We start from the raw sequence: 24,280 nt of genomic DNA on the forward strand, positions 1-24,280 counted from the left end.
GTGACCCCCCCCAACATGCTTAACGTGTGACAGTAAATCTGTGTTATGACTGTTGGGAGTGGAAAGGGACAGAAACATCAGAGTTAGGGCACTGGATAAAGAGACTTTAATGAAAGCATGTTAAGTTGCCTCATTATTTATTAAACCACCAGAACTGTCTTCCCTGTTAACTACTCTCTATTGAAATACAGTGTAGAATGTTAGCTCTTAGGATTAGGGGTTACACTCTTTTTGTATATATATTCACTATATTACAGCAACAAATGAACTATACATCTTTGTCAATAAAATTGATCCTACATGCAATGATAGCAAATAGCAGGCCATGTAATTGGAACATGATGGTATACAATTTGATGCTTTATTAATACCTGAGAACATCAGATTGGCAAGTAGTTAGCATTGGGATCTCATTAAAACCCCACGGTATCATGGGAAGCACATTAACACAGATAGGGCCCTGGTTGGAATTGAAAACAGAGCCGGAGTCTTGGGTTCAATTCCAAGCAGTGCCATATTCTACCAGTGTTTGTGTGTGCTACTATTTCCTTCCTGATTAAATTAACCCATTTGTGTTTTTGATGGGCTTAGTGCCAACATTTTAATCACATTGAGTACAAGTGCATACTCATTGAGATATAGGGGCCCTAACCATGGTCCTCTCCTAATGTGATTTTTTAAACTGCCTAACAAAAACCTGGGCAGTTGTTGGGCAAATATCAGTAGTACAGGCCTTATGTCAAGATCAATAAGATGTGGACTCATTATCTACTCTATAGGTTTCAAGTTACACTGAGCTAATGGCAATGTGTTTTATGTGAATGTAAATACCCTTAGCTTTCCATAAACTGCACAAGCCGGCTTTCAATAAGCTTGGGTGGCCAAGTTTTGTACACTTCCTGATCAAAAAGCCAAATCCTTCTACGAGCTTAGCTTTGTGATTGCCAAACCACTTAATTTTTCAAGATTCATTGAGGTCTGGCATGGTGCCGAGGGAGTGGCGAATTGCTAATGTGGTGCCGTTATTCAAAAAGGGATCCCGTTCTCAGCCTGAAAACTATAGGCCTGTTAGTCTGACATCAGTGGTAGGAAAGCTTCTGGAAGGTAATAAGGGATAGAGTACTTGAATACATTGCAAATCACAAGACGTTGTGCCAGAGTTTGTGCCGGCATGGTTTTAGGCGCAACAGATCATTCCAGACTAATTTAATTGCCTTTTATGAGGAGGTGAGCAGGAACCACAACCCTTAAATGGCAGTGGATGTCATCTACTTGGACGTTTGATACAAACTGAGGAATATTGGCCTGGAATATAATATTTGTACTTGGATAGAGAATTGGCTGAAGGATAGAGTACAAACAGAGGTGGTAAACGGAACATTTTCTAATTGGGCCAGTGTTGTTAGTGGAGTACCGCAGGGGTCAATCCTTGGTCCTTTGCTTTTTAACTTTATTAATGACCTGAAGGTGGGCATAGAGAGTACTGTTTCTATTTTTGCTGATGATTCAAATTTTATGCCCATTTATTGAAAAATAATGATAAAACCTAGGTTATACTTTCCCTTTAGTACAATTAATGGCACAAACCTTTAGTCTATAGAGCCATTGTCCATCTCCATCATAACCAGTCTTCCAGGGTCCTTTCTTTGAATGGAGAATGTCAACAGGTGTGACCTTGTCTTTAACTGAAAGCATGGGGGTAATTCACAGGGCTGCTCCCCACTTCACTGATCGCTCTTCTATTACACCCAATCACAAAATGCTACCTGTCCTCTCCTATCTGCAAAATAGTCACCTTTCCCTTTCCACTTGCCCCCTGGGATCAAGAGGGCAGGTGAGGGGGGAGCTGGGAACTCTTTCAGGGCTAGATAAGTTCCTCTCTCTGAGTGACCAGATGGACATGTTAGTTTTTCAGGATTCTATGAGGTCCTTGTCATCTCGGTACACTGTGACTTTGACTGCTGTCCCCCGAGGCCATGGCTTTGTAATGGTGTGTATGTGTGTGTATTTATCCTGCTAAATCTCTGATCCCAGTTAAGAAAAGGGCAGCCCCCTCCCCTGACAGCCTCTCTGAGAGGGGTGCACATAATGTCTCCTTTCAGAAGGCCTGGTAGCAGAGCCTGAGAAGTGAGCCGCAGGCCTTAAGCTATGGAATCCAAGCTCGGCCTGTACAAAGCCACCTTGATGGGAAAAAAGCCATTCAAAGAGCAGAATGTGTGTAACGACATTTCTCCTAACTGCAGCCCCCTGGCATTTCGGGAAATTAAGTCTCTAGTGGAGATGTCCTGAAAGAGATGGGAAATCAGTTCTTTGTTTAGATTGGAGGCCTTAGATTTGGGGAGGAGGGTGAGGTCCATACAAACATTTCTGGTATCTCTTTCCGCTATCAGTTTATTGGACTTCAACTTCAACTCTCTTTATGGGGAGGCAGTTGTTCCCATACTTTGGGGCTACCCCAACTTGAGCAGTGGCAGGAGGGGCCCTGAAGGCTAAGTAGGTTATTTAGGGACAATTATTTGAAAGCGCACCTTGAAGCGATTTGGGATGAATGTTTATTTGTTGCCCTAAGAAAACCGGTGTTTTCCTATATTGGTAACCTTGTTATTAACTGATATAATCCCTGTGCAAAGGTTGGGACTTGGAAAAAAGCCACTGATATAGTGGAAAGGGCTTTCCTGCTTGCTTTCTACATACTGCAGGTAATGCCCTGGGACACCATGTTTGCGGGTAAGATAATATTGAAATATTAAGAGGTCTTGAACAGGCTGAAAACCACATCAATACCGAACCTTTATTTGGCCAAACTGATGTCGGAATCTGTACACTGATCTTCTTCCATCATTCCAGCATTCAGACCAGATGCCAAACCGTTTCTAAATTCTGGAATGTCTATCTGCCAAATAATATGACAATAGACGCCAACCTGGATTCAAAATGATGTGGGTGCATCTTGGTCCCACCCCCAAATTCTGTCGGCCCATTTCCCCTAAATAATATGGGTGAGCTGACATTTCTGTTTTTATTGACCAGGTGTGTCCCTGGCCCTGGTCAGATATACACCAGTGGTAGGCCACTTTACCGTAGGGTATGAGAGCACCCAGGGCTTGTTCAATGTTTTCTTGACTGTATGCAAGGACTTATTTAGTCCTGGCCATCCACATTTTCTGTTAGATACCTGAATGAGCTGGATATAAAGTCAAGTGTGGTTTGGTCAACAGGATGTTGCTCCCAGTGGCCTCAAAACAGGTGTTTATTTTGGATTTTCAGACTTGGAGGCAAGTTGTGGAGGCAGGGCCCAGAGAATTTCCACTTTTAAGGGGGGCCCAGCTGGGCTAAACTTTTCTGGTTAGCTGGGGCCCCCTATAATCAAATACGGGCCCAGTCCACCTTAACATTGGACATCTTGATCATTGGTGGTCAGCGGCTAATCTGATTGGTTGTGCCCCGTACGTACGCATGACGTCAGTACATGCAGGGCACAACCTTATGAAAGGGCCTGTCTTGAGGCCGAAGTCGCCGGAGCTGCCGCCGAAGAAGCAGCCACCGCTGAAGCCAAAGAAGATCGTCTTTGGGGGGCAATTGGGGGCACAGTGTATGGTGGAAAATTGGCGGCACTGTTTATAGAGGGCCCTGGCCAACATAGCATTAGGGGGGCTCTGATACTTTTTATGTCTGTGTGTCCTTTGTACTGATTGGGGGGGCCCAGAAATTTTTTTTGCGAGGGGCCCCGTCATTTCTGATGGCGGCCCTGTGTGGAGGCATAAAGACCATGTACCAAATAGAGCCTCCTGTAGTCTGCCAGTCCACATTGGTCTACTAAATAACCAATCACAGCCCTTACTGCTCACCCCCCTAGGAACTTTTTTTTTTATGCTTACATTGCTCCCCAACTTTTTTTAAATTTAAATGTTGCTCACAATTAATAAACATTGATGAACCTTGGTCTACAACAATATGAAGGCCGTTTACACAAGCCTTTCCTATGCTCCCCATTTAATGTTGGGCAGGGTGGTGCATGGAGTCTCCACTTATTCAAATTTGAGCAAACCCCCCAAAACATTTCCATTTTAAAATTGGCACGTGAAAATTTGGGTTCGGATTACAACGTGGTATTTAATTCCCTAGATTATATCGCAGGACGGAACCTTTGCATCCTATATTTAGGTCTAAGAGAGCGGAGAAATGTACGGCAGCCCCCGGACTGGCAACAAAAGGGTTTTCTGTATAAAGCAGCCATTAGGACAGCGTTATCTGCTTGACTGCACTCACTTTCATTGCTGTTTCCAAGTGGGCTGCGTGGCATTGCTCTCCTCACTGCTAAGGACAGTGGCATCTCTTGAGCTCCAGGACACCTGCGGTGACGCTACAGCTGAGGAAGATTAGCCTTTTCCACAAGAGAGGAGCCATTACAGGCATGCAATAGACTATCACTTCCGCTAGGAGAGGCCCAGAGATTAGATATTGATCGAAGTGACCCCAGCGGGCCTGACCAGCTTACAGATCAGACAGAGATTCTGGCACAGCAGGGGAGCTCATGTAGGGCCTTGGGAAGCCTGTGACCCATCATGCATTGGGCATTGGCCATTTAGAAGTGAATAAAGCAGCATTTTTGCTTCTACCAACGAACATGATGAACGAATGATGTTTTATTCAGCTCTGAAGCGGTTCCAAGGCTGGCGCCTGAGAATTTGCTGTGCTCGTCTGGAGCTTTCTCCACCAGTTGGTCACTTCAGAATATTTCAATCTCTGCTGTTTTCTTTGCTTCTCACCAGCCTGAAATGTGACAGTCACTGACCCTGGCAACCAGAAAACCTATTACTTCTGTGATGTGCCCGATGAAGTGATTCTTTAGGCCTACTTGAAATGTTGCAGTGCAGATAAATACCCACAAGCATTACCAAATGCACCCATGGGTCATCCCACGTGAAGGTGCTTAGACAGACCTTTGGGTGCCTATAAAGAAAGTACATCCCGGTTGGTAAGGGTGACATGCACCTCAAATAAAATTAATGGAATCAAATAGAGTGGGCGAAAGGGTGCAAGAGTCCTTGCAAGTGCTACATTCGATTGGCCCATGAGGTCTTCTCAGGGTCTCAGGAATGATAGGGCCCAGAACATCTGTATACTTCTAATATCTACCCTACTGACTTGTGTGTTGGGTTGCCACCAACCAGTATTTGAAAATCACTAGTTATAGCTGGGCTGTTATAACTACTCTACCAGCAAGTACAGTTCTGATGAACTTCTAATACTGTCCTTCTCACCCATTCCTGAACGGTTCTGCCGCTTGACCCGGGTTTTTAAGCCCTTTCTCACCACATACAGCCCCTCATCCTCCCCAGTCTTTCCATTCCTGGCTTCTGATTGACCCCCTCCACCCCCCATGATCTCACTGCCACGCCTTCTTATCTTCAGATGGACCCTGGTTCTGTTGGGCCCCACTATCTTGGGCATGTCAGCAGGCAGTGAGACAGAATGCCTCTGCTGGTAATAGGCATTGGGGTGGCATAGTACTGCAACAGGTGGTGAGCCCTTCATTTTAGACTTCTGATAGGCCCTGGAAATGCCAGTCCAACACTGTGATCCAATCAGTATGCACTTTTGCTGTGTGCCCTAGATGTATGTTGAAATGACAAAACTTCAGACTTAATGCCAGTACATACAGTACATTTTATTGCTTCAACAAATAGTATTCTATTATATACTGGGGCTAAATTTAACCGGTGCAGTAACCCTTATCTACCACTAGGGGAAGAAGACCATACAAGGGCTTTGAGGCAGTCATAAGCAGTTTCACTAGGTCTTCTTCTTAAAGATTTGGGTGGGGTCCTAAAGCTAGTGAGTAGACTGAACGTAACCTACTGGTTGCCAACGGCAACTGTGCTGGTGCAGTTTAGCACCTAGTTTAGTAGATTAGCCCCTTTTTCTTTCCAATGGATGAAATGTAACACTAGGGGATTTTTGTGCTTGTGAAGACTGATGCACTACTGCGCAAAGGGGTCTTTATCAGTCATGTGACTGTTGGGGAATCGGGGTGCACGGCTCTCTGCGCAGCTATGCTATCCATTCGTGGCCTTCGCTCGTCTATTAGTTTTTCTTGCTCTTTTGAAGCCGGTGAAATTCTTTTAACCTGTAAGAGAGGTAGGCTCAGTGAGAAAGGCAGTAAATTAGTAAGGGTCACCCCCCCCCAATCCATTCACATGAAATCACTGTCTGGGGGGAGAGACAAGGAGCTGGAAGGTCAACTTTATTTCTTAATATGTCAAGGAGCTTTCTTGTAAGGAGAGAAAAATAAACTGTAAGTGAATTATGCATCGTTTGTTCATCGCTCGCCTTGAGAAAAAGTCCCCGCCGCTCGCTGCTGCCGCTGATTCAAAAGCCATTTAAAAGCCTTTTATGGTTGCACTGAAGAGGCTTTTATGGAGCTGCTAACGGGGGCCATGACAGGCACAGAAAAGGCAAACTCCAGAAAATGCATAACCTTAGCCTCTTAGTCCGTCGTTACAGTTAAAAAGGGACCTTTTTTTTTTTTATAAGTGAGTTCTGTCTTTATTTACCCTTCATCTCTGCATTTATACTCAAGTATCAGCACTGGCCTATTGCACTTCAGAATCAGCTTTATAATCACAAGAGATGCCATTGCTGCTTCTGGATACTCATCCTGTAGGGACTAGAGTAACAATATGGAGAAGGAATGTTCTAGAAACACTATGGCACCTCCCTCCCATATGTATAAATACAAATATACAGAGAAGGAATGTTCTGGGCACACAATAAGCTGTACCCCCATACTGTACTGTCTAAGGGAAACACTATGGCACCTCCTACCCATATGTATAAATACAAATATACAGAGAAGGAATGTTCTGGGCACACAATAAGCTGTACCCCCATACTGTACTGTCTAAGGGAAACACTATGGCCCCTCCCTCCCATATGTATAAATACAAATATACAGAGAAGGAATGTTCTGGGCACACAATAAGCTGTACCCCCATACTGTACTGTCTAAGGGAAACAATATGGCCCCTCCCTCCCATATGTATAAATACAACTATACAGAGAAGGAATGTTCTGGGCACACAATAAGCTGTACCCCCATACTGTACTGTCTAAGGGAAACACTATGGCACCTCCCTCCCATATGTATAAATACAAATATACAGAGAAGGAATGTTCTGGGCACACAATAAGCTGTACCCCCATACTGTACTGTCTAAGGGAAACACTATGGCACCTCCCTCCCATATGTATAAATACAAATATACAGAGAAGGAATGTTCTGCATTTCGTGTGTGTATCTTGGAAATGTTATAGCTCATGGGCTTAGTGGAGACCAACCATATCTGGACTACAAACAGGGTCCAAAGCAGTAAAAAAACAGTTGCATGTTGTATTAGTGAATATGGACTTCAGTCCAACATCACACTCTGCACTTTTTCAGCTAAAAGTGCCATTGACCAGCTCCCTTGACTGAAGTTGGCTTGAATGGGAAAGACACAAGCAAAGGTATGAACACTTCTTGGCCTAAAAATGCTTATGGATGTTCCATACCTTAGTGCATTGATCCTGATAAATCCGCACGCGTCAGCTGGGTCATAATCCCCTTGAACATCCATGCTGAGAATAAATGAGAGGAGGAAAGGCAGAGTGGGTTAAATTATGTCTGTACTGGAGCTTACAATGTAAGTGGGTGAGTAACTTACTGGCACAAGGACGAGGGTTCAACATGTAACATTTGCTACAGGTCTGGTGACCCATAGCAACCAAACAGCAGGCAGCATTTACTGATCAGCTGTATGAAAGCAAATAGCTGATTGGTTGGTGGGTTACTAGACTTGTATATGACCCCATATGTCTTGTAAAAGCGTAACGTTGGCCATACATGGGCCACTAAAAGCTGTCCCTCCAGATCGAGTCATCAGCATATTGACCTGTGTGTGGGGCCCTCATACGGTAATGTTTCAGGGCAGCAATATGGCACCTCCCTCCTATAACTATAAATACAAATATACAGAGTAGGAATGTTCTGGGCACACAATAAGCTGTACCCTCATACTGTACTGTCTAAGGGAAACACTATGGCACCTCCCTCCCATATGTATAAATACAAATATACAGAGAAGGAATGTTCTGGGCACACAATAAGCTGTACCCTCATACTGTACTGTCTAAGGGAAACACTATGGCACCTCCCTTCCATACGTATAAATACAAATATACAGAGAAGGAATGTTCTGGGCACACAATAAGCTGTACCCCCATACTGTACTGTCTAAGGGAAACACTATGGCACCTCCCTCCCATATGTATAAATACAAATATACAGAGAAGGAATGTTCTGGGCACACAATAAGCTGTACCCCCATACTATACTATCTAAGGGAAACACTATGGCACCTCCCTCCCATATGTATAAATACAAATATACAGAGAAGGAATGTTCTGGGCACACAATAAGCTGTACCCCCATACTGTACTGTCTAAGGGAAACACTATGGCACCTCCCTCCCATATGTATAAATACAAATATACAGAGAAGGAATGTTCTGGGCACACAGAACATCGATTTGTATGTGTTACTTCTTTCTCCTCCAGTTCCCCCGATATGACTGCTGCATTCCATACTTCCCCCCCACATACCCACCAGTCTGCCCGCTCATCTTGGTGCGCTGTTAATACTAAACTGGCTATTACCTAGAGCCCAAAACACTAGAATTGTACAGTCAAACCCCTGCCTAACCCTGCCAGCCACCCCTTCCCTACCCTCCCTACCGAAAATTACCATCATTCTTAAATGGTGAGAATCTCTCCCCCCCCCCCCCCAAGACTTTAGAATGATTTTACCTCCCTCGACGTGAAACTAAAGTACGAAGTGAAAAAAAATAAAGGAGAAAAAAACCAGCAAGAGAAGAAACTGTTGCCTTTTATTTTTGCTCAGTGAAGTGGCTCTGACCTGCTCTATAATTACGTTACTTTATACCCACTGTGCGGAGGCATTTCCACCCTGCGCTGCTCCTCGCTAGTTACTTGCATCCCTGCTTCCAGTTATGCTGTCATTCAAAAGCTTTCAAAGCAGCAACGCAGAAATCAGAAAGAAAGAAAAGGCAATTGGTTGGAGACACGGCAAGTATAAAAGCCGCCTCTCTCTCTCCCGCTCGTGCTCACTTTTATATATTTCTGGGCCCCCCCTCCACTTCTTCTCTTTTGACTTTATCCATTCAGTCTCCCCGAGTGAGAGAGTGACATAATGAGTGGGGTGGATGTTTGAGAAGCTGTTGATTTGGAAGCGGATGGGGGGGTGCTGCACAAGGTGGTTGGGGGGGGGGGGGGCTGGATTGAGAGAAGATAATTTGAGATCCCCTACCCATCCCATTTCTATTCCACCTACGGAAGTCAGATTATATACACTGCCACAGTGTCTAGACTTGAGGAATAGAACATAAGAAGATGTAGGAAGCCACCATGACAGACCATATGGTGTTTCCAACTGTATACATAGGCTATACCCTAGCTCAGTGATCCCCAACCTGTCCTGGGAGCCTCAAAGCAAGTGCTTTGGCTTAGGGGTATGTTTTGGTTGCATAAAACCCAGGTGTATGGCCAAAAAGAGCCTCCTGTAGGCTGCCACTCCATGTAGGGACTACCAAATAGGCAATCAAATGCCTTTATTTGATTTCCCAATGAATTGTTTCCATGTTTGTGTTGCCCCCCCCAACACTTTTTACTTATGAATGTGGCTCAAGGGTAAAAAAAGGTTGGGGACCCCTGCCCTAACTTATTACAGGTGGAACCTTGGGTTCCCAGTTGTTGCTACATGAAATTCCAAGTTCTCCAAGGAAGAGGTTAGGAGGCGTAAATGGAAGTTAGGGTGAATATATTCATTGCCAGCCAGTAATATTTATATATCAGCTGTACCTAGGCTTGACTGTAGGAGAGTCTGGACTAGAGCTGTCTATGGGGGTCTGGAAGGGGGCAATTGCTTAGGGCACTGCAGAGCAGAAGATGGAGTAGGAAGAACGGGGGCTACTTGACATAGTGAGGCAAGATGGAGCCAGATGGGTAAAATAGAGGCAGAAAGGCAAGATGGTTAGTACACAGTCAATAAGAGTCAGGGTTACATTCTTTTTCCATGAAAAGGTAAGGAGGGGTGGATGGAGTTGAAGTTTATATTTTCAAGTAAAGCTAGTGATAATCACCTTGCAGCTGTGCTTAGATTGGACTATGAGAGTTTCTGGACCAGAGCTGTGTATTAGGGGTCTAGATAGGGGTGATTGCTTAGGGCACCCACAGGGTAGAAGTTGGAGGAAGAAAGTACACATAGAAAGGCAAGATGGAATCAGTAGAACAAGGTGGAGTCGATAGGGCAAGGTGGAGTCAGAAGGGTTAGATGGAGAGAGCAGAGCAAGATGACATTAGTCTAGACCTTCTAGACTTGTGATCCCCAACCAGTGGCTCAGGGGCAACATGTTGCTCACCAACCCGTTGGATGTTGCTCCCAGTGGCCTCAAAGCAAGTGGGCATTTTTTAATTTCTGGCACATTTTAGAGGCATAAAACCATGTGTACTGCCAAACAGAGCCTCCTGTAGGCTGCCATTCCACATTGGGCTACCAAATAACCAATCACAGCTCTTTTTGGGCATCCCCTTGGAACTTTTTCATGCTTGCATTGCTCCACAACATTTTTTATATTTAAATGTTGCTTACGAGTAAACACGGTTGGGGACCCCTGGTCTAGACCAAGACCATTTGTGGAGCGAAACTGATGAACTTACCAACCTACATCTGGCATTGGCCTATTGATGCATTCTGCTGGCAGGGCTGCATAGACCCTAGTTATGATCCCATTATTGGCCCACATTAGGGCAACAAGCAGATATTTACATTTATGGGCAGCTTAGTAGTAGTAGTAGGTGGGCCCATCTTTAGATTGACTGATGAGTCCATACATATACCAACATAGGGGTTGTTTTCCCCATTTTGGACAATAAATAAAGTAAGTGACTCATTTTTATTGAGCCACTACATCCCAATATAAAGCAAATTCCAGCACATTATACTAATGGGGCCAATATCTACCCACAAACAATACTTGGGTCTCTCCAAGAACCTAGGTAGCCTTATCCCAAGCCCTTACCTGACCAGCTCCTCGTTGTACAGAGAATGGGGTGCCTCCCTGCCCAGCACATACACTTGGCCTTTCAGCACAGAAACCAGCACCTTCCCTTCCACCATCTCCTGGGATTTGGTGATACAGCTGCGCACAAACTCACATTCCGGGCTGTACCAGAACCCTGAGGATAAAAGTCATGTTATTATTATTGCAGCTTATTGCATGTACAGGACCTTTATATTTCTATTTAGAAACACAATTTATTACAGGGGAACAATTGTACTGGCATAGAGGCCATTTGGCAGAGGGGGTACCTGGGAGACAAGAAGGTCCAATTTGCAAGCTGTGATGGGACAGGGTTTGCATATGATTGTGGTTTCGGCGGATTGGGGTTGTGGCCAGGCATGGAATTAAGTTGATCATTTTTTGGGGGGATCCCATTCTAATTATTTGCAGGGGGCTTATAGGGGACTGTAACACTATAGGAAGGCAATGGGAGGTAATAGGGAATCTGAGTAACATGGCAGCTTAGGCTGAAAGTGCAAGCTGAGCCAGTAATGCCAAGGTGAAACAGCGATAAAGAACCCATTTATGTCTAAATATTTCCAATAAATTATCCAATTAAAAAAAAATGATGGTATATTGGCCATTTATAATGTCATTTTTCAGTCTCACAACAAGACTGCAAGTAGAAATCTGTTCCTTTGCTCAAACTGTCTCTTGATTTCCCTGGGGGAATAGGCGCGACACCCAATGAGTTCATTTAATATTTAGTCCTTGTTTTGTACTTTGCACTCCCTCCTTGTGCCATAAGTTACCTTACCCCCCCCCCCCCCGGGTCCCGCTCGCTCTGCTAATAGACACCAGGCTGCGGCCTGACCTCCTGCCTTTATCAGGGTCAGAAATCAGGACCCATATGGGCTGCTGTGTTCTTAGAAGCAGTGACAGGTGAGCTTACCTTCCCCGGCTTTCTCCTAAGGTAACCTTAGTCGCTTTAGGAAGAAAGAGCTAGGGCTTGGGTGCCTGGAAAAGAATATCCAAGCACATCTGTCTCTGAGACTCTAACTGAGCCGGCGTTCCCTAGGGCAGCCCCGGCTATCAATAAGGAACAAAATGAACTAGTCTGGAACCCGACACTGGACCTCGAAAGTACAGACTTGCACTGTATTATGTTCCGTGACTCCTAGCCAAATGTATATCTGAAATCTGCCAAGGCAGAACCACCCTGTACACTTTCCCAAGAACAGCGCTTCATTTTTAAAGGGCAACTAAACCTTAAAGAGGTTGGTCACCTTCATATTAACTTTTAGCATTCCATTGGTTTTCATTTTTTATTATTTGTGGTTTTTAAGTTATTTAGTGTTTTATTCTGCAGCTTGGAATTGAAGCAGCTATCTGGTGGCTAGGGTCCAAATTACCTTAGTAACCAGGCACGGATTAAAATGAGAGGCTGGAATATAAATAGAAGAGGGCTTTAATATAAAGATGTGTAATTAAAAAGTAGCAGTAACAATAAAATTGTAGCTCTATTGGATTTTTTTTTTTTTTTTTTGGATGTTGGGGTCAGTGACCCCCAATCTGAAAGCTGGAGAGAATGGGAAGAAGAAGGAAATATTTCAAAAACTATTAAAAAGAAAAATGAAGACCAGTTGAAAAGTTGCTTGGAATTAGCCGTTCTATAGTATACTAAAACCACCATGATACTTTGCCTTATTTTTTCAATTCTGAAGTTTTTTTGTGCCCGGTCTTGGGCAAAAGTGATGGGTTGGCACTCCCTGCAGGTAGTTGCAAGTTGTTAAGAGTGCACATGGGTCAGGACCAGTGCCGGACTGGGCCGGCGGGACACCGGGAAAAAAATCTGGTGGCCCCACCTGCTTTCACGCCCGGACCACCCCTTTTCCCCGGCTGGAACCAATCACAGTGCATAATTAAAGAGGAAGGAAGTACAGGGGGTTCTTGAAGTCAGACTCCCGGTGGCCCCTGGACACCCCAGTCTAAATCTGTTCACTACTTTTTGTGGATATCGTCATTGATGTCTACTGTTCATAATAAGGGTCGGACTGGCCACCGGGACACCGGGAAAAATCCGGGTGGGCCCTTGCTCTAGTGGGCCCCGCCGGGCCAGACCTGACTCTTGCAGTGCTCCCCCTGCCCGACTGCTCCTCCCCTGACTTGTTAAATTTACGCGCTCAGGGTAGGACTTTGGGTGGGGGGCCCTGCGATGAGGGTTAGGGGGGCCCCTGCGGGGTGCCTGGGGCGGGAGCCTGACCCCGTTAGGGGGCGGGAGCCTGACCCTGTTCATAAATGAGCCCTAAATTGTAACAGTACAGTTTCCTGCATCCTGGGGGAAGGAAGTTTGTTTACACCCTCTACTTCCTACAGGTCAGAAATAATGGGGGGCAATGCAATACAAGTTGTAAAGTTTGCACCAGGTCTAGTAACCCATAGCAACCTAGTAGTGGCTTTTAAACAGGTGAGCGGTAATTGTCACGTGTTTGCGTGCCGGGTTCGTAGATTTGGTGCAAGTGATAGACGTGTAAAGGGCACAGAGGTGGGCTTCACCTACCATTGTAGATCTGCTCGGCAAACCTTTGTGACAGATGCTGCTTAATTTTCCGCACTTCGCGGTCCATGGTAAACGCCTCAACGTCTAAGTGAGCCTGGTAGAGTATGGTCCCAGCCGGCGTCTCGTAGATACCTAGCCATTTTTCCAGGCAGGGGAAGAGAAAAGAGAGAGAGAGGAGGGAGGGGTTGGATAGACGGAGGCCAAATTGCCGGCAAATGACACCATTAATGAAGCCTGTGACAGAGGCACTGCGGTGGGACCTCTTTCAGTCCCAGCTTGCCGCAGAGTGTATGTGTCATTACTGCACCGCTGGGGGCAAAGACAGACCATTTCGCACCTTGTGGTGAAAATGTCTAGATTCCCCTTTTCTGAAGAGGCTAAAATGACAGGTTTCAGGGACTGATCAACTTCACCGTCGCTAGCCGGCCGGACTCCCGCAGAAAGCCTGTAATTAAAGGCAGAGCCGCGGAGAGGCGGCACGGTGCAAAAGGACCTTTAAATAACAGGTCTCTCTCCCGCCCGCCCCCCTTCTTTCTTTTCACTCCCCCCCCCCCCTTCACTCTCACTTTCGCCCAGGCATAATCTGCAAGAAAATAATAATATTTAAAACGAGGAGAGAGTGGAAGGCTGTGGGCTCATGGTGTGAGTGAGAGCTGCAAAATCCGCTCCAGCCTATCCCTGACAATCCCACCCCAGGCCTGTCAGCCGCTCGGCTAAGTGACTGCGATCCTGCAAATACACTCGCAGAAAGGGGCTGTCAGCTGTCATATCGGGAGAAGCCCCTAATGCACTCTGCACTCTGGGAGTTATAACCCCCACGCACTCTCTATTCTGGGAGTAATAGCCCCACACTCACTATATACACTGAGAGTTATAACCCCCACGCACCCTGGGAGTTATAACCCCCACGCACTCTCTATTCTGGGAGTAATAGCCCCACACTCACTATATACACTGAGAGTTATAACCCCCACGCACTCTCTATTCTGGGAGTAATAGCCCCACACTCACTATATACACTGAGAGTTATAACCCCCATGCACCCTGGGAGTTATAACCCCCACGCACTCTCTATTCTGGGAGTAATAGCCCCACACTCACTATATACACTGAGAGTTATAACCCCCACACACGCTCTATTCTGGGAGTAATAATCCCACACTCACTATATACACTGAGAGTTATAACCCCCGTGCACCCTGGGAGTTATAACCCCCATGCCGCTCTATTCTGGGAGTAATAACCCCACATTCACTATATACACTGAGAGTTATAAACCCAATGCACCATGGGAATTATAGCCCCCATGCACGCTTTATTCTGGGAGTAATAACCCCACACTCACTATATACACTGAGAGTTATAACCCCCACACACGCTCTATTCTGGGAGTAATAGCCCCACACTCACTATAAACACTGAGAGTAATAATCCCTATGCACCCTGGGAGTCATAACCCCCATGCACTCTCTATTCTGGGAGTAATAACCCTACATTCACTACCCCTGTGCCCTTTATTCTCTGGGAGTTGTATCTCCCATACACTTTACTCTCTGGGATTTGTATCTCCCATACACTTTACTCTCTGGGATTTGTATCTCCCGTACACTTTACTCTCTGGGAGTTGTATCTCCCGTACACTTTACTCTCTGGGATTTGTATCTCCCGTACACTTTACTCTCTGGGATTTGTATCTCCCGTACACTTTACTCTCTGGGATTTGTATCTCCCATACACTTTACTCTCTGGGATTTGTATCTCCCGTACACTTTACTCTCTGGGAGTTGTATCTCCCGTACACTTTACTCTCTGGGATTTGTATCTCCCGTACACTTTACTCTCTGGGAGTTGTATCTCCCGTACACTTTACTCTCTGGGATTTGTATCTCCCGTACACTTTACTCTCTGGGATTTGTATCTCCCGTACACTTTACTCTCTGGGATTTGTATCTCCCATACACTTTGCTCTCTGGGAGTTGTATCTCCCATACAAATATGTTATTACGCCCTGGTCTTTTCTGGAGTTGTTACAAGTGCTGTGCACTCCTTACTGTAGGCGCTAAATGCCATATATCCAGAGAATTATAACCCCCTTGACAATAGTTGGATTTTGGGGCAGATCTACAGTATTTATTTGCCTTTAGATCTCCCCCAGTTGTGACAGTTGGGGCCCGAGCTACACTACAGCGCTTAAATGGCAGCTAATCTCTCACTTAGATGCTTCCTGCAGAGTTTACAGTTTCCCACTGACCTGTGTGACACCTTGAAAGCTTATTAAAGCCTAAAGAAATCATGTGCTAAACCATCCACAAACAAAGAGGCTCCTGGGGTGATGAGGTTAAAACCTTCCTATTTCCACGGCCTTCAATGTTACTCCCTTCTGCCCCCGCTCAACACCAACAGAAACAGTGTTTACAGTATTTACAGTTTTTTTCCCCAGAAAATGTAAAGGGGAACTTCTTCCTGAAGTTATTTCTTTCTTTCTTTCAATACACCAAAAAAGGGGAGGAAATTGGGTGGAGTTCCCCTTTAAGAAATATTTTACTTGTACAAATATACAGAGAAGGAATGTTCTGGGCACACAATAAGCTGTACCCCCATACTGTACTGTCTAAGGGAAACACTATGGCACCTCCCTCCCATATGTATAAATACAAATATACAGAGAAGGAATGTTCTGGGCACACAATAAGCTGTACCCCCATACTGTACTGTCTAAGGGAAACACTATGGCACCTCCCTCCCATATGTATAAATACAAATATACAGAGAAGGAATGTTCTGGGCACACAATAAGCTGTACCCCCATACTGTACTGTCTAAGGGAAACACTATGGCACCTCCCTCCCATATGTATAAATACAAATATACAGAGAAGGAATGTTCTGGGCACACAATAAGCTGTACCCTCATACTGTACTGTCTAAGGGAAATACTATGGCACCTCCCTCCCATATGTATAAATACAAATATACAGAGAAGGAATGTTCTGGGCACACAATAAGCTGTACCCCCATACTGTACTGTCTAAGGGAAACACTATGGCACCTCCCTCCCATATGTATAAATACAAATATACAGAGAAGGAATGTTCTGGGCACACAATAAGCTGTACCCCCATACTGTACTGTCTAAGGGAAACACTATGGCACCTCCCTCCCATATGTATAAATACAAATATACAGAGAAGGAATATTTTAGGGTTACTACCTTTTTTGCAAAAATTGGGGAGGGTTGGGGCACAGAGACATATTTACCATATACGCACTCGAGGGCCTGTGCCTACAGCAGCAGCTTTTGAGGGGCAGCCCTTGGATGCCTATATGATAAATAAAACTTTCGGAGGGAAAGCCCCTTCCCCTGCTGCTGGATACTTTTCTAACAAATCCGAGAGCAGAGGTGGGTGGTTCCTTAGCAACGTGCATTCAGAAGTGACAATACATATAGGCACAGTGACTGCACTTCTGGTGACGTAATTGTGAATGCACCAATGGAGGCTCAATGGTCTGCTACCTAGGGCAGCACCGGACAAGAATACATTACTGATGGGGCAGAGATGTAAAAGAATTGAAATGAGCAAGGACCATAGGCTTGTACGACTTGCTGCAGGACCCTAGAATACGGGAGATTCACTATAGTGCCCCCTGGAGGCGACTTGCATCTCTGCCGGCATCACATTGCTGTTTGTGGCTGCATTGATATTTCCCAATAGATCCCCTATGGGCATTCAGTTAGGCTGTGGTTCCCCGGCCGGAGGCAGAGCCAATGTGGAGGATTCTAAAAACTGGTTTATAGCCAGTCCGCAGCCTCTCACTTTCTCTCTCATGTGTCAACCTTTCAGGCTGATTTTTGGTTTCTGTGCTGTGACAGCTGTTAGCAGCTAAAAGGCAGCGGGTGCGTGCCCTGTCAGTACATAGAGACAGCCTGAGGTGCAGGGGGGCAGCAACCTCCCACGCTGTAAATGGGCCCATCAGTGTGATGCTGCCTGACACTGCCAGGGCTGTCTCTCCTCTCTGTGTTTGCAGTCTGGGCTAGATAGTCATACTGAACTAAGCAAAACAATATGGCAGCTCTCAACCCGTATGTATAAATACAAGTATACAGAGAAGGAATGTTCTGGGCACACAATAAGCTGTACCCTCATACTGTACTGTCTAAGGGAAACACTATGGCACCTCCCTCCCATATGTATAAATACAAATATACAGAGAAGGAATGTTCTGGGCACACAATAAGCTGTACCCTCTTACTGTACTGTCTAAGGGAAACACTATGGCACCTCCCTCCCATATGTATAAATACAGATATACAGAGAAGGAATGTTCTGGGCACACAATAAGCTGTACCCTCATACTGTACTGTCTAAGGGAAACACTATGGCACCTCCCTCCCATATGTATAAATACAAGTATGCAGAGAAGGAATGTTCTGGGCACACAATAAGCTGTACCCCATACTGTACTGTCTAAGGGAAACACTATGGCACCTCCCTCCCATATGTATAAATACAAATATACAGAGAAGGAATGTTCTGGGCACACAATAAGCTGTACCCCCATACTGTACTGTCTAAGGGAAACACTATGGCACCTCCCTCCCATAATTATAAATACAAATATACAGAGAAGGAATGTTCTGGGCACACAATAAGCTGTACCCCCATACTGTATTGTCTAAGGGAAACAATATGGCACCTCCCTCCCATATGTATAAATACAAATATACAGAGAAGGAATGTTCTGGGCACACAATAAGCTGTACCCCCATACTGTACTGTCTAAGGGAAACAATATGGCACCTCCCTCCCATATGTATAAATACAAATATACAGAGAAGGAATGTTCTGGGCACACAATAAGCTGTACCCTCATACTGTACTGTCTAAGGGAAACAATATGGCACCTCCTACCCATATGCATAAATACAAATATACAGAGAAGGAATGTTGTGCTCAAGGCTAGGCAGTAGTAATATAACCCCATGTCACTGGGGCCAGAATTGTTGAGAAGGATTAAAAAAAAAAAAACCTGTTGTTTCCTAGGAGACAGAGTTTTATTTTATCCTTGTGCCTCTTTTCAATTTTAAGGGTTAAGAAAGAGAAGGAAGAAAAAAAAAATCTCCTTTGTTCTTTAGGTAAAATTAAGAGCTTGAACCTTGCGCCCCACTTTCCCTCCCACAGATTTAATTTTCTTCACTTAATTAGGCCTCCTTCAGAGCAAAAACCATAATTTGATAATGACTGTATGAAAAGACACAATATGCATCAAATCCATTGCAATTTCATCTGCCCCACGGACGCCACTCCATAGTTAGCGTGGAACACCCAGCCCCTATTGCTAGATGTGCAGTGATGATATCCGCACAAGTAAACCAGGGAAACGGCCAATCCCTGTCTGTCTAAGAGGCACTGGCACCCACATAGTCTCTCTCTCTCTGTCTGTGCTGCTATAGAACTTGGCACTCAGCCCTTTATAATCACTATGGTGCTACAGCATATTGTATGCCCAGAGCTTGCCTTTTGTATAGAGTACTACTATATTGCTTCCCTTACAGCTTATTGTGTGCCCAGAACATTCCTTCTCTGTATATTTGTATTTATACATATGGGAAGGAGGTGCCATAGTGTTTCCCTTAGACAGTACAGTATGAGGGTACAGCTTATTGTGTGCCCAGAACATTCCTTCTCTGTATATTTGTATTTATACATATGGGAGGGAGGTGCCATATTGTTTCCCTTAGACAGAATAGTACAGGTATGGGACCTGTTATCCAGAATGCTGGGGACCTGTGGTTTTCAGGATAAGGGATCTTTCTGTAATTTAGATCTCCATACCATTTAACCATTAAATAAACCCAATAGGGCCGTCCTGCCCCCAATAAGGGGTAATTATATCTTAGTTGGGATCAAGTACAGGTACTGTTTTATTATTACAGAGAAAAGGGAATCATTTAACCATTAAATAAACCCAATAGGGCTGTTCTGCCCCAATAAGGGGTAATTATATCTTAGTTGGGATCAAGTACAGGTACTGTTTTATTACAGAGAAAAGGGAATCATTTAACCATTAAATAAACCCAATAGGGCTGTTCTGCCCCCAATAAGGGGTAATTATATCTTAGTTGGGATCAAGTACAGGTACTGTTTTATTATTACAGGGAAAAGGGAATCATTTAACCATGAAATAAACCCAATAGGGCTGTTCTGCCCCCAATAAGGGGTAATTATATCTTAGTTGGGATCAAGTACAGGTACTGTTTTATTATTACAGGGAAAAGGGAATCATTTAACCATTAAATAAACCCAATAGGGCTGTTCTGCCCCCAATAAGGGGTAATTATATCTTAGTTGGGATCAAGTACAGGTACTGTTTTATTATTACAGAGAAAAGGGAATCATTTAACCATTAAATAAACCCAATAGGGCTGTTCTGCCCCAATAAGGGGTAATTATATCTTAGTTGGGATCAAGTACAGGTACTGTTTTATTATTACAGAGAAAAGGGAATCATTTTTAAAAATTAGAATAATTTGCTTATAATGAAGTCAATGGGAGATGGCCTTTCCATAATTCAGAACTTTCTGGATAACGGGTTTCCAGATAAGGGATCCCATACCTGTATGAGGGTTCAGCTTGTTATATATAGCTGATCTGTTTGTGATCTCTATTCAATGCTCCTTTTTACGGTACTGCTGAATATTAACAATAGCTAGCAATAATGGAAATCATTGCCACTCAGAATGCAAAAGTGTAATTAAAGTGCAGGGAAAGCGCTCATTAAATATATGAGCAGACGCTAAGATATAAAGAGCTAGTCACCTTAGATGAACTTTAAGCATTCACACAGTCTGCGGTTAGTCTTCATATATATATATATATATATATATATATATATAAAGAAACAGAGTACTGCACACACAGGCACTTAGGAAAAAATGTAAAATATTTATTGAAAAAGATCCAACGTTTCAGGGACAAACCTGAGGAAGAGCACCGCTAGTGCTCGAAATGTCGGATATTTTTCAATAAATACTTTTTATTTTTTCCAAAGTCCCACTTTGTGTGCAGCACCCTGTTTCTTTATTATTAATTTTGGCCAGCACCCAGGGCGTTTGATTTTCTATAGGGTGTGCTCCGTTTTGCTCTTATATATATATAATATATATACACACACATTTTTTAAAAAAAATATTATTTACAGCTGTCAGCCTTGGAATTGTAACCGCTGCTCGGTTGCTAGGGCTCAAGTACCATAGCAACCAGCCAGCAGGAGGTGGAAGGTGCAGGAGTAGACTTGAAAAGAAAGATAACCAATAAAATGTAGTCTAGAAATAAATCTGAAGTCTGTTTTTTTGTTTTGTTTCTTACTTTTTGGGGTCAGCGACCCCTGACAATTTCATTAGGCAGAATAGGAATGTTAGAAATAATATAAAATACATATAAAGACCAATACCAACCAACTAATTGGCTCTCTCATCCCTAAATCTCACCTCGAGACTTCATTCCAATGAACCGGTTTTCCACGATATCTATCCGCCCAACGCCGTGCTTTCCCCTGGGGGGAGAAGAACAGCAACAATCAGAAGCCAGACTTGAGATCAGACCAAGTTAATGTTGGTCCCACAAAGACTGACAGAGGAGTGAGTTTGTGTAATAATGGGACACGCATTGCACTAGATCTAGCAACCATTCAGCCGTCGGCATTTTGTACTTCCATCTGACAGTGGTTGCTATGGGTTACTAGACACCTTTATAATTTAAAATTCCTTTACATGTGTATTTTTAATTGCTATTTGATGTATATAGGGTGGAAAATAGCATGCAGGGAACCCCTCCTCTTCTTCTTCTGTGCCACACCCAGATCAGACAATAGCCTCACCCACCTTTTGGCAAGCCACGCCCCTTTTGGACTAAATTCCAGCAGTTATGGGCCGGAGGTGCACCTGGAGTTGACATTTATTGCTCAGATACCCACGGCACCAGCGGCAGGAACCATAACTTAATGCATTGGCACAACACAGACTGAATGTTTTGCTTTAGGAAATGCATCATTTAACCCAATTCTGACACATGCCGCTCAGGCACAGAACCATCCAAATGTGCCCTGTTTAATTGGCTTCTCTCCTGTTACTTTAACCGCTTAGGTGCTGTATACCAGTCTGTTTGCCTGTAACCAGTGGCTTAACTATAGAGTGCAGCCTGCAAGTGCTGGGGGGGGGGGGCGCGGGAAGAACAGGGGCCCCATAGGACACTGACTGATTCAATATAATTTTATGAATATGTCTTATTCTCATGTTATGGGGACTCGGAAGTGATTTTACTGTGGAGGGAGTAATGTCTTGTTAGGCCATTGCAGGGGGGGCCGTGGGGGTCCTGACTGGTGTGTTTTTTATATATCCATTGAAAATGCTCATCATTTTCCCCAAAGTTTGGGAGAACCTATGGGGGCCTATACAGGTCTGGTCTGGGACTTATTGTACAGCGCTGCGGAATATGTTGGCGCTTTATAAATAAATGTTAATAATAATAATAATAATTATTCAAAAGAGGCCCTGGCATTCCAAGTACACAGAGGCCCAAACAGCCCCCCCAGCCCAATAAATAGTGACTGTCTGTGTCACCTTACAGCCCCCCTGGCATTCCCAGTTCCCAGAGGCACAAACAGCCCCCCCAGCCCAATAAATAGTGACTGTCTGTGGCACCTTACAGCCCCCCTGGCATTCCCAGTTCCCAGAGGCACAAACAGCCCCCCCAGCCCAATAAATAGTGACTGTCTGTGGCACCTTACAGCCCCCCTGGCATTCCCAGTACCCAGAGGCACAAACAGCCCCCCAGCCCAATAAATAGTGACTGTCTGTGTCACCTTACAGCCCCCCTGGCATTCCCAGTTCCCAGAGGCACAAACAGCCCCCCCAGCCCAATAAATAGTGACTGTCTGTGGCACCTTACAGCCCCCTGGCATTCCCAGTACCCAGAGGCACAAACAGCCCCCCCAGCCCAATAAATAGTGACTGTCTGTGGCACCTTACAGCCCCCCTGGCATTCCCAGTACCCAGAGGCACAAACAGCCCCCCAGCCCAATAAATAGTGACTGTCTGTGGCACCTTACAGCCCCCCTGGCATTCCCAGTACCCAGAGGTACAAACAGCCCCCCCCAGCCCAATAAATAGTGTCTGTCTGTGGCACCTTACAGCCCCCCTGGCATTCCCAGTACCCACAGGCACAAACAGCCCCCCAGCCCAATAAATAGTGACTGTCTGTGGCACCTTACAGCCCCCCTGGCATTCCCAGTACCCAGAGGCACAAACAGCCCCCCCCAGCCCAATAAATAGTGACTGTCTGTGGCACCTTACAGCCCCCTGGCATTCCCAGTACCCAGAGGCACAAACAGCCCCCCAGCCCAATAAATAGTGACTGTCTGTGGCACCTTACAGCCCCCCTGGCATTCCCAGTACCCAGAGGTACAAACAGCCCCCCCCAGCCCAATAAATAGTGTCTGTCTGTGGCACCTTACAGCCCCCCTGGCATTCCCAGTACCCACAGGCACAAACAGCCCCCCAGCCCAATAAATAGTGACTGTCTGTGGCACCTTACAGCCCCCCTGGCATTCCCAGTACCCAGAGGCACAAACAGCCCCCCCCAGCCCAATAAATAGTGACTGTCTGTGGCACCTTACAGCCCCCCTGGCATTCCCAGTACCCAGAGGCACAAACAGCCCCCCAGCCCAATAAATTGTGCCTGTCTGTGGCACCTTACAGCCCCCCTGGCATTCCCAGTACCCAGAGGCACAAACAGCCCCCCCAGCCCAATAAATAGTGACTGTCTATGGCACCTTACAGCCCCCCTGGCATTCCCAGTACCCAGAGGCACAAACAGCCCCCCCCCCCAGCCCAATAAATTGTGCCTGTCTGTGGCACCTTACAGCCCCCTGGCATTCCCAGTACCCAGAGGCACAAACAGCCCCCCCCCCCCAGCCCAATAAATTGTGCCTGTCTGTGGCACCTTACAGCCCCCCTGGCATTCCCAGTACCCAGAGGCACAAACAGCCCCCCCCCCAGCCCAATAAATAGTGACTGTCTGTGGCACCTTACAGCCCCCCTGGCATTCCCAGTACCCAGAGGCACAAACAGCCCCCCAGCCCAATAAATAGTGACTGTCTGTGGCACCTTACAGCCCCCCTGGCATTCCCAGTACCCAGAGGCACAAACAGCCCCCCCAGCCCAATAAATAGTGACTGTCTGTGGCACCTTACAGCCCCCCTGGCATTCCCAGTACCCAGAGGCACAAACAGCCCCCCCAGCCCAATAAATAGTGACTGTCTGTGGCACCTTACAGCCCCCCTGGCATTCCCAGTACCCAGAGGCACAAACAGCCCCCCCAGCCCAATAAATAGTGACTGTCTGTGGCACCTTACAGCCCCCTGGCATTTGCCTGAACCCACAGATTGCCAGTCCAGGCCTGGGCCTACACTTTAGCTTCTTTTGCCTATATATAATATATATATATATATATATATATATATATAATATAACGATATATATATAATATAACAAATATAACGGCAAAAGTAGTGATAGGTTTAACTCCAGAAGGGGGCATTTA

General features: G+C 45.3%; 1 protein-coding gene across 3 annotated transcripts in view; it reads right to left on the reverse strand.

Annotated features, from left to right (window-relative positions):
- Positions 1-5,650: 5,650 nt before the first annotated feature.
- The window catches only part of ass1 (argininosuccinate synthase 1), a 59,265-nt gene continuing 40,635 nt past the window's right edge, over positions 5,651-24,280 (reverse strand). For all 3 annotated transcript variants that reach the window (XM_031890404.1, XM_031890405.1, NM_001011212.1), the window contains 5 exon segments: positions 21,169-21,233; positions 13,681-13,812; positions 11,139-11,295; positions 7,555-7,620; positions 5,651-6,130 (listed from right to left, as the gene is read on the reverse strand). In XM_031890404.1, coding sequence (XP_031746264.1) covers positions 6,088-6,130; positions 7,555-7,620; positions 11,139-11,295; positions 13,681-13,812; positions 21,169-21,233 — 463 coding nt within the window. In that variant the 3' untranslated portion in view covers positions 5,651-6,087.

This window comes from Xenopus tropicalis, chromosome 8 (genome assembly GCF_000004195.4).
Source record: "Xenopus tropicalis strain Nigerian chromosome 8, UCB_Xtro_10.0, whole genome shotgun sequence".
Lineage (NCBI taxonomy): Eukaryota > Metazoa > Chordata > Amphibia > Anura > Pipidae > Xenopus > Xenopus tropicalis.